At 36.0% G+C, this 13640-nt stretch overlaps 1 protein-coding gene across 10 annotated transcripts in view; it reads left to right on the top strand.

Annotated features, from left to right (window-relative positions):
* The window catches only part of AP1S2 (adaptor related protein complex 1 subunit sigma 2), a 28142-nt gene that overhangs the window by 8556 nt on the left and 5946 nt on the right, over positions 1-13640 (top strand). For 5 of the 10 annotated variants that reach the window (XM_023248821.2, XM_023248825.2, XM_023248822.2 and 2 more), the window contains exons 3-4: positions 1334-1442; positions 2057-2194. In XM_023248821.2, the coding sequence (XP_023104589.1) occupies positions 1334-1442; positions 2057-2194 (247 nt within the window). Of the gene's footprint in view, positions 1-1333; positions 1443-2056; positions 2195-6385; positions 6481-12371; positions 12465-13640 lie in introns of all 10 variants that reach the window. The other 5 variants (XR_002739740.2, XR_006593340.1, XR_002739741.2 and 2 more) reach the window with 3 other exon arrangements.

The raw sequence follows: 13640 nt of genomic DNA, 5'->3' as shown, positions 1-13640 counted from the left end.
AAAGATCAAATAATTGATCTTTACTTAATCAGTTGATAATATTAAAATTAATAGAGGATTCTGTAAATACTAGTTACTCTCATACTGAAGAGCAGAAATTCACTGGGTTCCAAAACAGATTATGTATTTGCATATATTATTTTCCATCAATGCTATGAGCAGTAGTTGCTCATCGTGTTTCCCAAAAATCCCTTAAACGCTCCTCAGTGAAAATTACAATCTAAACTGAGACTTGTTAAGAATGTCATAGGTGTTTTGTTTTTTGTTTGTTTCAAAAGCCTTTAATACACTTAAACCATTTGAAAATGTTCTTTTAATCCTCCTCAAAGGACTTGGTCATTGTTTGCTATGCCTCAAGGTTGTCTTAAGTTTTGGCTTCCTTGAGTCAAGTATAGTCTAGTCCCATGTGCTACAATCCTAATTTGGAAGAGAATATTTACTTTTCCAATCTTATTCTTCATGAAGGGTAAATAACCAAAACTTTCATTTAACAGGTAGAACTTGGAAAATTTGAGGACAGGTTTCAGTTTTCCCCTGTTCCCTTTCTCTAACTTCTGTAAAAACAGAGCTGTTCTTTTCTTGGAGTTTATTCCACAGATCTAGAAACCTCCTTTTAAAAAACAATTTTATGCTATTAGAAGTCAAGATAGTAGTTACCCTTTGGGGTGGCAGGTGGTGAACTGGAGAGGCTAGGGGAGGGGATTCACGAGTTCGATAATCTGTTTCTTGATCAGGGTGCTGATACACAGATGGGTTCACTTTGAAAACTCCTTAAGCTGTACATACATGATTTGTGTTCTCTTTGTGCATATTAACGCTCCAGTAAAACATTTTGGGACATTGGCTTCACATTGACAATATCTTCAATAAGTCCTTTAGTCGGAAAGTTTATCTTCTTCCCTGTTTACTTGTAGTTTGCATTAATCACAGTGCATTTTGTTTTAGTTAAGTAAACACAAGATCGTGTTTCATACAATTGAGGGCCGTTGTATTTCATTCAATGTGTTTTGTAACTGGGTCCAGCTATGTTTTAGAATATTATATGTATTTCTATGAATATTCTTAGAAAGGAGCCTGAAAGGAAGAAGAGCAGAATAAGTTTCTCTTTCTAGATGGTGTGATTTGAGTGATTTTTTTTTTTTCTTGCCTGTACCTTTCAAACTTTCTCTATATGCATTCATTACTTTTGCACTCCGGGAGGAAAATAATCTACACTGTTGTAAAAGGGAAAATGAATTGTTTAAGTATGGGGTCTTTCACAATAGGATATGAAAATATATTTAGAAAACATGATTATAGAGTAAAATTTTTTCCACATTTGCTTTTGTTACAGATACGCTAGTCTGTATTTTTGCTGTGCTATCGAGGATCAGGACAATGAGCTAATTACCCTGGAAATAATTCATCGTTATGTGGAATTACTTGACAAGTATTTTGGCAGTGTGAGTAGTATTTTGTTTTAGAAAATTGAATGCCATAGTATCTTTTTTTAATCTTTTCTGTAACAAGTTTATTATTTGATTGTCTTGGGGATTCTGACTCTTTGAAAGTAACTGCAGGAGAGGGAAGGGCTGACTCTGACTCCTGCCAGCGTGCACAGCCACTTAACTGCCACAGTGCTTGACCCCGCTGCCTCATTTAATGACGGTCGTGAGAATAAGGTTTAAAATAGTGAAACAGAAAGGAGTTCAACTGCAGAGATTAACATTCTGGAAGTGCTTAATATAGAATTTAGATTTGGTAAGCAGTTACGATCACGTTATCCGGGAAATACGTATTTAAAAAGATTGGTTTTTGTGACTAGAAAATTATTAAGTTGCCCATGTTGGGAGCTTCCAGAATCAGGTCTTTCTTACTTAGCTTGTAGGCGTTGTGTTTCCAAGTACTTGAGATTTGAGAAGTATGCTGACTAAATTAATGATGCTTAGTTAGCAAGATTGCCATTTTTAGAAAGAATTAAGATGGATTTGCTCTGATCAGATTTTATTCACTACCTGATAGTGGGTAAGTACCTTTTGCTTTTTTCAGTTTTACCATTGTTTTCCTTGCTTTTCAGGTGTGTGAACTTGATATCATCTTTAATTTTGAGAAGGCTTATTTTATTTTGGATGAGTTTCTTTTGGGAGGGGAAGTTCAGGAAACATCCAAGAAAAATGTCCTTAAAGCAATTGAGCAGGCTGATCTACTGCAGGAGGTAAGCTAATCAGAGTTCTCTTCGCTGGGCAGTAGCATGTTTTGCTCTTGCCAGGGAAGTCTCAGTTGTGCTCCCTCATTCGTAGACTCTCAGAAATTACTCTGAAGCATGCTTGGCATGTAGTGTCCATGTACAGTTTCTTGATGGGAATATGTGTCCATCTCATCAACTCAGTTATCTGTGGATGGATTGTTTACTTTGGAGATGGTCTGTCATAATGATGGCCCATTTTTGGACCCTAAAACACGAGAGTCTGAACCTTTAGAGGACAGACTAAGAAGGGAAAAGATTCATCAAGATAACAGGAATTTGAGAACTCTCCATCCGTTGTTGTGAATTACTTACTTACGGTAACCCCTGTTCTCCATCAGTTGACTGTGAGACTGTGGCGTTTTCATCCCAGATTGGTTCATATTTTCACCTCATGTCCATTAAGTGCAAATGTAGCCAAGCAAATGACAGTGTTATAATTACACTTTTTGTAGACGTCTGTAGTTTTATGTTAGCAAGACTAACTAAAAGGTAGTTGGCCTTCTCTTGGCTCTTTTTAAATAACAAACCGTGTTCTGTCAAATGACTGTGTTCTTATTTTGCCTTGATATCTATCACGAGAGCCATTTATAAACCATCTTCCCTTTCCAGTTTCCATAGTTGTCCTGGGTTAACTGTGTATTTGTTGTTTCTGGACCTTCAATTTCCGAAGTTTAAAGTTTCACAGATAGGGCCACCTTTTTCAAAAAACTTAAGGATTCCTTAATTCAGATACCAAGTTGAATTATGCTTTAGCAGTAATTGTGGTTTTAATCAAATAGAAAGGAGTAGTGAATATAAAAAATGTATGTTTTCATTAAGATAATTGCCTTTTTTACTATGAAAGGAGGCTTTAAATCCAGTTTTTTAGCATTTCTGCTATAACAGAAATGTGAACTAAGAAGAGTAAATCTCTTTTTGTCCATTATAATTTCTAGTGGGCCCCTGTGGGAGGAAGGGCCTCAATAATGGCTCTGCATCAGTCACTGACTGGGTCAGTTGTGAGGATTGCTCAAAGTTGGGACGATATCATCCAGAACATACACCTGTTAAACGTGAGACAACACATTGTGCATGTAATGATCTCGAGGTACCAAAACAGTGGTTAAGATGCCTGCACCAGTGGAATCTTTGGTTGGCAGCCCTGATGCCATCCGCTGTCAGTAGTGAAAGGGGCACGGTGCCTTTCCTGAGCGCGTACAGCTCGCCGCGGTGCTTTATTCATTGATTGCAGACATGTCACTGGGGAGATTCTTTTTTAACTTCTGATATTCTGACCGCAAGCTCATATGTGGTTTTAAAGTTAGCACCTCCTTATTTTGCTGTTTACTAATCAGACTTTTCTAAAAATTCGGTTAAAAGCAGAATCAGGAACTATGAATTTTTCATATTTGTCTCTTCCCTTGTTCACTTTTATATTTTGTTATTATGGAGCTATATTATGTCAGATCCTGGTATTTCCTCCAGGTTCTTCATCATTTCTTGATTAATTCCATCTGCCTTAAAACATTTTAAAGTTCTTGAAGTTCACCTTTTAATATATTTTTTTCTGGAGAGTAGTGTTTAGGGTACTGATCTCTCCTGTGTCTGGACTGTTGTTTAAACTACTGGGAACTTGCTATTGACTTTGTAAATACGGCAAATGTACTAAGTTTACTTTATAGCATGTGTTGAGTATTTGATGTATCGGGGATAAAAACGTTAGTACAAGTCCATATTTATTTGTAAGTGTGTGTGTGTGTGTGTGTGTGTGTGTGTGTGTGTGTGTGTGTATCTCCCCTATTAAAGTATTTTAATAGTAAATAATACCTCCCTTTTTGAAGCAGTATTTTTTTTTTTTTATCTTTAGTAGAAAGGAGTAGAGAGAAGCATGGGATGTCTATGGTTCCATGTAAGATTTTCCTTACCCTGTCTCACCCTAGTTTAAAAAAATTTTTTTTGACTGCTATTAATTAGTTTCTTACCTTTAGAAGAGAACTTTTGCCCAGTTTCTTATCTGTGACCTTAACGTCATTTTGTACATAAACCAAAGTGATAGTACATTAAGACAGTTTCTATTTGGTGTCTGAATAAACCATTTTTCTCAATGTAGCCATTCAGTTCTTGAGGAGGCAGAATGTGGCTAGTCTGTTCTGAATTTAGAGTGAGTTATAATACATTGCAGATTAAGGCTTTTATGAAGCCAAGCTAAAGTCTTTTTGTGGCAGTAAGGCTTCAGATGATTCTGTTCAGGTTAACCTGTTACTCATTTAGCTTATTTGCCAACATACTGTCACAAATCCAGGGATGACAAGATGATTGTTTCCTAAAATAGATTCATTTATATGTTGATACATGATACATGTTTACATCTCTAGGAGAGTATTTGAATATTATGTTCATAAAATAGATAGTGGAATAAGATGAGAAAAAGCATTTCACAGACTGCTAAGTTTCTAAAATTTCTAAATTTGCTAAAAATTTCCCTTTTACCCAATTTATATAAACATGTTTTGGTTTGTTTAGGTAGTCCTTTAACAGGCAAACAGGGCAGACCATCAGGTGATAAAGTAGGTTTTCTCTTAGCATATTACATATAGTCAGTCATGAGATCAGGTCTGGACACTATGACAACAAAAAAGAACTATGAAATTAAAAAAAAAAAAAGAACTATGATGAGAGCTAATGCTTACTGAGTATGTATTTGTGAAGCATCCTGTGCTAATCGTCAACATGCCGTGAGAAAGATCATGAGTACCTTTTTAACAGATGACAAAGGAGAGGCTCAGTGAGGTTCCAGCAACTGGTCCTAGCATTCCAAACCCAGATCTGCTAGACTTCAGAGCTGTGTGAAATCTTAACCACTGAGCTCTGTCCATCTCTCTCCCTTCCCCCGTCACCCTCCCCACGCCCCCCTTTGTGTATTGTCTTGGTATGTGTATTTTAAACCTTCTGTTTTAGGTACCAACTTCTGTGTTTTTCAGGAATAAAGAGATTAATCATTCTGGAAGTTTTTCTGTATGGAACAGAATAGATTTTCTAAGATACCATTTTTTACCTTTTATACTGAAGATTTTCATTGTCCACATTATCAGTAGTTGGTATTTTTCAGTTGGATGCATAAATAATAATTGTTTAAATCGTTTCTTCTCGGATTTATCTCAACTCCTGGATTTATAGTAGCTCTTTTGGTCTTAAAATTTGGGATATAGTATTCATTTAGCCTATGTCATGAAATGATTTTGCTTCCAACATTGTAAATATGGCTGTAAAGACACTCCTCTAAATGCAAGTTTAAATTTGTGGAGGGCCTAATTAATTACTTTTCCATGTATTGTGACTTTTCTATTTGGTGTCAGGTCTTTTACTTGAATTGACTATTTCTAGACACCAAAGATGCCTTTAAATTTATAATGCAAATATTTGTTGGCTTGATGTTACATGGGAAATCGCAAAATAATTTTGATTTTAGACCTTTTAAAATCTGTGAAATATACATTTCTATCCTTAAGAATGTTTTTCTTCAGAAAAATTTCTCTTTTACCTGATTTGTATATATGTCACATAGTTTGTTCAGGTAGTCCTTCGTTTTATAGACCAACAGGACAGACAGTCAGTGGATACAGTAGCTGTTCTATTAGCATATTATAATCAGTAATGAGAACATAACATCAATGGGTATTTGAATAATTGCTACGATATCAGACACTGTGATCAAATAATAAAGATCTTTTTTATTTTACTTAATTACTTGGTAAATAGTGGTTCAGTTTTGACATTTCTAGACTGAACTGTATGTGTATTCCTTTTGGCATTTGGTTCTGTGAATACATAGATTTGGGGGTAAAGCCCAGAAAAATTGGTCTATTATCCAATTTTTAATGTCTGTTGGAATTTAACACGTTTTCTTAACATGCCACTGGTACTTGATTCTTAAATTACTAAAGTGCAACATGCTGAGATTACTAAACTGACATTCTTTGCAATACTTGGAACATTCCACCTCCCCACCCACACCACCAATTAAGTGCCTATTTTAAGCTAGCTTTTTGTGGGGGAGGACCTGGGGGGAGTGGTACAGTTGATTTATAAACATACATGTAATGACCAAGGAAATGTAGAGTGCATTTTCTTTGTAAAGTCAGGCACTTACCAGTTTTTCTCTGCTCCTTAATTTTATAGAGCCAGAATGAAGAATGGGGAGGTTTGTCTGAGGATATCTTATGATAAAGAGCAGTCTAAGGCTTTAGTCCCTTTGACCCCCAACTTATTTCTTGGTAACTACTAAATTTACCATCTTTGTGGCATGGATAAAGTGGGGTGTTATGCAAAGACTGTTGCACGTGAGATGATTTCAAGTCCTTGCCTGATCCGTGAAGATCAAATAGTTAAATACCGGGCGTCGTCGGGCTTTAACCTCAGCGGTAGATGCATGATGGTGTTGATCAGCGCTTTGAGATGTGTCAGCCTTTCTTTTTTATACTAACAGCATCATTTTGAAATTTGTGGGGGTTTTCCTTTTGAGCTTTGTTTGCTGTTGGTATTGTTTCTCACAAAGTAATCTGAGAAATGAAAAATAAGTGAGGTACCAAAAGCAAGCATTACACTTATGAATTTGCTTCTACTTCGAGATGATCCACTTTATGAATAGATTCACTCGGATTTGCAGTTGTTAATCTGCCTCAGCTAGAAAGTGGTGCTCTGTGGAGAATTAGCGCTGCTAAAATTGATTTGTTTTAGTGCTGGGGCTGCATGATATATCTTAGTACTATGCAACATCTTTGTGGAAGTAATAATAAATCTGTTGGACTGCATAAAAATGGAAAGGTAAGAATCTTAGAAAAAGTGATTTTTAAAAATGAATCTTTTGTAACCTAAAATTATTTTTAAGTAAATAAGTACTTGGAGTATTTAATAACATGCCTTTTAGTATAAAGTTGGGGGGGGTTAAATTAAAATCTTGTTAATTAAGAATGTTTGGGCATGCTACTCAAACTCAAGAATATTGTACATTGTTTTACAATAGCTAGATATGTTCAAATATTTACAATATCCTTTAACAGCAAAAAGTGTTTTGATATAAATCCTCTTAGGATTTGGTTTAATAAGACAAACTCCTTTGATTCCTTTGTGATTTCCATTGTTTGTTAAAGCCTTTAAGCCTAACCCTTTTTCTTTTAAATTGGGTTAAAAGTTAACAAGGCCAGCGTATTTTAATTTTTTTAAGTGTATTTATTTTGAGAGAGAGAGCGAGAGCAGGGGAGGACCAGAGAGAGGGACAGAGAGAAAGAATCCCACGCAGGCTCCATGGGCCTCAAACCGACAAACCATGAGATCATCACCTGAGCCCAAATTGGGAGTTAGACGCTTAACTGACTGAGCCACCCAGGAGCCCCCATATTGTAATTTTTTATAGGTAAACTTGATTGGGGTCTGCTAGAACAAACTAGATAAGTAAGGTTTGGTTACATTAATGCTTGAAATGGAAAATACAGAAAGGCAGATGCAGAAAAAACAAAGGCAGAACAAATCTTGTCTTTCATTTTACGCTTTATAAGAAACAATTTGGCCAATGTCCTTAATCACTGGTTTTCAGGTTCTAATCATTTTGTTCTAGATGTGTTTTTTGAGCTCTGTATTTGCCTGCTTTTCAGAATTTGAGGATTCCCCCCCCCTTTTATTTTTATGAGTTAAATGAGTTTCATTTTAACTCATTTTGAGCCTGCTCTTGCTACTCTGGGCTATTTGTAATAATGAAAAGTTGGAGTAACTTAAAATCAGTAGCTGTAAATCTGATTTTCAAAGATATTTGACAAGAACCCACAGTAAAATACATTTTTATATCACAGTAGTTACACGCACATAAACTGAAAAAATATTTTGTTAAATAATACTTTTATTTCTTGTGTTGCAATCTCACATTTTCTCTTCTATTTTCTTCGATGTTGATCCTGATCTACTAAATTGATTGCATGAGGCCTAAGACTGGCACCTGCAAAGAGCATATTCCTAGCCGTTGGTGGTGATTTTTTTTCTTTAAAAAAAAAGCGTCCAACAGTGCCCAGGACAGCCCTCCTAGAATAAGGAATTTATCCAGCCTCAAGTATCAGGAGTGCCCTGCTTAAGAACCTTTGGTTTAACACAATAGGATATATATACAAAGATTCCATTTACATTTTACAGACCACTATATCTTTTCAATATAATATATAGTCCAGAGTATAAATGATTGGCTGCAATGAATCAAAAGCAGGAGGGGAAAAAAAAAACCCTAAGGACAGTAAAAGAAGGACAAATGTGCTTAATAAGAACATGTAAATGGCTATAAAAATCACCTCTGTGAGTCAATGAAATCACCCTTACTTGATAACCAGTGCCTGGGGAGATAATCTGTGGTTGACTTCAACACCTAACCCACAGCAAAGCTTGTGGGTTGTCACTATATAATTTCGTTTCCTGAACAATAACCAAATCTGTTGATGTCTGTTAAGGTAATTGAGTTTTTACATGGAAACAGAATTGAGTATACCCTGCAGGCAGTTAGAATATTTTTTTAATTTTCTGCTGTTTTCCCCATTCACTTTAGGGATTTGATCATTTTTTTTTATAGGAGGAATAATTTAAATGATCGGAATTTGCAAATACAGGCTTTTATTGTACATGCAGACTTTTTTGTTGTTGTTGTTCTCCTGTACCTTACTAGCCTTCAAGAACTTACTTAGCAAAGATAGAGAGTTTGAATATTTGAAATTCAGTGATTCAAGGAAATCTTTTATGTTTTGAAAACCCTGATCAAATTTAAAGCATTTCAAGTCCTGATCCAAATGGAAGACCAAGGCAAATACAATACAGTTACCCTAAAGTATGCTTAAAACTATTTCAAGTCTAAAGTGATATTTGCTAATTAGTCTGGTTTTTTTAATTTGAAAAGTATAATTAACTGCCAGAGAAAGTAATTTGTCCTTAGTATTTTATAACTAATAGGTTTTAGAGCAGGGTTTACAAGATGGTAGTTATCCCTATCATCTTTAAGACAAACTTTTGAGACGTGGAATAGAAATAGATCAGCACAATAGAAAAAGACAACAGCAGATATAAATAAATAATTCACAGATGAAAGAAAATAATTCACAGATGAGAGAAAAAAACAAATGGCCCTTTTATGTAAGGGAATGTAAATTAAAATATGAATGATAACTTCTTTTGGTTCTTGGATTGGCATGGATGAGCAACCCTCTTGTCTGCTGCTTATGACCACTTAAACTTTGTAGTCCATTTTGGAGCATGAGTTTGGTGCTGTTAACAGTTAAATGTGTACACCTTTTGACCCATCAGTTAAATTTCAAGGAATTGTGTCCAAAAAAAATATACAAATACACTAAGACTCAGTGTAATATTAAGCCATTGGAACTTACCCAAATGTTAATCAGTGGGAAATAGGTTAAGAAAACTATGCTACCTACATACATGGAACTGTTAACCTGGTTGTAAAAGCAATGAGATTGATTTCTATGTAATGATAAGGAAAGATACTCACAGTATATCAAGTGAGGAAAGATCTAGGAGTGGGCATTAACTTATCAGCATTACCTGTGAAAATGTTTGAGGTCCCCCTCCCTTTTCTAGAACTGTAAAACAAACATGTACTAGAAGTAGAAATATATTTTTAATTTACAAGTTTTTTAAATGACAAAATGATGTTGTGTGAATGGGAGAGTACACATTGTGTTATTCCATTAGGTAAAATCAAGTAGAATTTGCTAAAAAGAAAGTTCCAGCATGTAAAGTGAGGCATTTGTATGCTCTTGGCCATTTTAGACCCTAACTATCTGGAACAACCATATTGCTCTTGCCAATCGTTGCTAACTTAATGTCAGAAAACTTTCTGACTTTACTAGTGCCTCACAATTGCTGATGGAATACGACTGACATTATGAGCTGTGTCATAAAAGGTACCTTATAAGGGCTTTTAGTTCTTCTCTTTCTATTCATTGCTAAACATAGATCTTCGTGAATTTGGATCTTCTCTGGCCCTTTGGTCTTTAAGCACAAGGAATAGGGTTCCAGAGTTGAGAGTAGGAATTCTGCCACAGAATACAGTGAGGGGCAGTAAAAAGGACCATTATATTCTAATGTTTTTTTTGAGAGAGAGAGAGAGAGAGAGAGAGACAGAGTGTGAGCGGGGGAGGGGCAGAAAGAGAGGGAGACACAGAATCTGAAACAGGCTCCAGACTCTGAGCTGTCAGCACAGAGCCCGACATGGGGCTCGAACGGCGAGGTCATGACCTGAGCCGAAGTCGGATGCTCAGCCGACTGAGCCACCCAGGCGCCCCTGGACCTTTGTATTCTAGAACATGAAGGACAGAGGATACTACTTTTAGTACAAGGAATAAGTGAAGCCCCTCTACAAGAAAAACGGATAAAGCAGTAACTTCAAATTATAGTTACTTGTATTTTTCATTAAATGTAAACTATTTTCTCTTTGTGTACTAGAAAATCGGGAGACTAGGTTTTCCATTTTGGATCCAATACCAGTAGTTAACTTAAGCACTCATCTCAACAAGACTTAAGTCTTCAGATAAGTGCTAGCTTCCCAGATTTCATTACAGTTTCCCAGATTGTTATGAGTCATCGGCCTAGTGTGGTGACTTTCTGGGAATTTCGAAGGTGATGGAGTTTGTCTTAGCAATGTAGGCAGTTTTAAGAACAGGTGTAACTTAATTCCTCTCTCTGCTGTGTTTGTTAACCTCCACTTCCCGCTACCTCTGGTTCTTTTTGTAGGGGGTTGAGAAGAAAGTTACTCTTAGTATGGAGGAAAGTTGAACATACATGCACGTACACTAAGGAGAAGGAGCAAATGCAGACAGCAATAGACTAAAGGGGAAAGTATATTGGCAGGGTGAATGGGAATGGAATCAAAAGCATTGGTCTTAGGCAAGACACCTAGGAGGAGATAACTGAGTAAAGCTGTAGTTTGTTTTTTCCTCATCAGCTGGATGAGCGAAATTGAGAAAGTTGTCATTTTCTTCGAGAAACTCGTCTAGAGAAGAGCTGCTAGGGATGGAGGAGAAAGAGGAGACATAGATAACCTGAGGGAAATGTTGAGGGTTTGGAATAGACTTAACTGGGGAGTAAATGAGTGAGGAGTAAAAGGATTGCCCAGGACTGTAGGCCCATTTCAGGTTGAAAATAATGTCTAATCTCTAATCAGAGAACAGGTCTCCAGAGAATTGGTACTAAGGGCAATTTGCGGTATTTGTGTAATAAAACAACTGTATTCAAAAAATGTTTGTTTTCATTCTGGCCTCTATTCCCCTGTATTTGAAATCGCTGATGTTTTAGTGTATTAAGAAACTCACCTTGCCTGGGTAGTGGAAAAAGATAGTAGTTCTGGTTCTGCACAGGACCCCTTGTGCATTATGACACGCTTGACTCTCACCCTCCCCAATTCTTAAGTAAATAATTATTCCATGACTCATTAGATGTACTGATAGTGTGAGGGCCCAGAATACTAGAGTTATATTTAATCCGCTGTCATATTTTCTTTGGATATTAGAGAAAAAAATCATTTGGCTAATGTGGGCATATCTGTCATTCAGCTTAAAATTAACCTTAAGTGTTAAGTGGTCACTAAGGCATTTATAGCACAGCTTTTTCAGACTGTCTCAACTGAGAAATTATTGAAACATGTTACGGTAACTTAAAAGTGGTAAAAGGATACATTATTTGTGTGCATTTTAGGGTTTCTGAAAGAATATTTTTCCCTGTGAAGAATATTCTTCACACTTGATGGATGCTAATTTCTTGTTTAAGTATACTTAATATGGATCATTGGCTGTAAGGCATAGTTTGGTTTAGCATCTCCCCTTTCCTTTACGAAGTGTAGTAAAAGGTCTGTCAGACATGCGGCGCAGTCATGTTTGAGAGCTGTTTGTTTTCTTCCATAGTAAGTCTCTTCTGGGGAGGACTGCTGGTGTGCTCAGCCCTACTTGGGACACTACCTTTCTCTTTTCTGTCAATGGGCATAAGCTCTCCATGGTTGGTTTTTGCACAGTGTGTATAGAATTAAGAGAAAACAAAAAGATTTAAAGCTATAATATAAAGGTTCAAAGAACTGCTATTTAGGTGAAAGGTTGACAGACTTAAACTTTTCTTGTTCTCTCTCCAGAAAACAGAGAATATGTATCACAGCAAGAGTTTCATTGGGTGTAAGAGAGCGTACTAGAATACGTGCTGGAGTTCTGACACGCATCAAAATGTAGTAGGACCTATGAATTCAGTTTGGTTTTTGTCAAGTTTGTTATTTATATTTTAGTATTACCTGATAAGTCTGATTCCATTAAATCTTAAGGGATAGTCCCAATACTTCATTTAACTGCTATTTTCATAGGGAATTTTACTCTGCTAGTCATTCATCGTTGGGACTTAGAATTTTTTTTTTTTTTTACACAGACTATTGAAATAGGTTCAGAGGTTCTTTGACAAAAAAGTATTAGTAAATACTGTGAAGCGCTAATGTCACTGATAACAGAAATAGAATTCCCCTATGCAAATGAGAGCTTCCATAAGAACATGAAGCATTTGGGGTTTATTACATTATTTTAACTTGCTGGTTCATTCCACTGTATTGAGTGAGGAAGAAGGCACAACTGTCTCTTGAAAGTGTTTAAGAATTATCTGAGGATTAAAATTTAACTGGTGCTTCTCAGATACTTTTATATTTAATGGTTCTCGTATGAGAGATCTGTCACATATTTGAACAGTTTACATGACTTTGTAGCCTAACATTTCAAAATGCCGAATTTAATATTAAAATGAGGATATTTTAGAAGCACTCAAATGAGCAATTTTAAACTTTGAATCACAAGCCTTTTGGCAGGGGTAAAATCCCTTTGAGAGTCTAAAGAGCCCTGGGCCCTCTTCTCAGGAAAATCTGCACAGAATTTTGCCTCTAGTTTTAAGGGGTTTGTGGAGTCCCTAGAAATCCATCTCTGGACACTCTAGGCTCAGTTTAAAACCTCACCTCAGGTTACCTCATTGACATGAGAAACTTCTATTTTACATAAATTTGTAGGCATAGACAGTTGACATCTTTTTGGAGATTTCTTTATAATCTATCTTGAGGATTATTTAAAAAGTAATATCCTCAGTCTTAAAGGCATTGTCTTTGGAGTTTTTGTTGTTGTTTTTTGTTTTCTTTTTGTTCTGTTTTTTTAAAGCTAAGTGAACCATTAAAAACCTCCATTGCTACTTAAAATACCAAATGGGTGACTGCTTTTCCACTACTTCTTGGGAAAGATTTTCCTTTAGGATCTGTAAAAGAGTTTATGGTCACCTTAGGATGTAACGATTTTCATTAACGGATTAAATTCCTTTACTTTGTGTAATAAAATCCTGACATACTTGAAGACTGGCGGGAGGTAGTGTTCTAATTGAA

The sequence above is a fragment of the Felis catus genome, chromosome X, assembly GCF_018350175.1.
Source record: "Felis catus isolate Fca126 chromosome X, F.catus_Fca126_mat1.0, whole genome shotgun sequence".
In the NCBI taxonomy this organism is placed as follows: Eukaryota; Metazoa; Chordata; class Mammalia; order Carnivora; family Felidae; genus Felis; species Felis catus.
The sequence above is the reverse complement of the archived record's forward strand: the minus strand, read 5'-3'. Positions and strand labels throughout refer to the sequence as shown.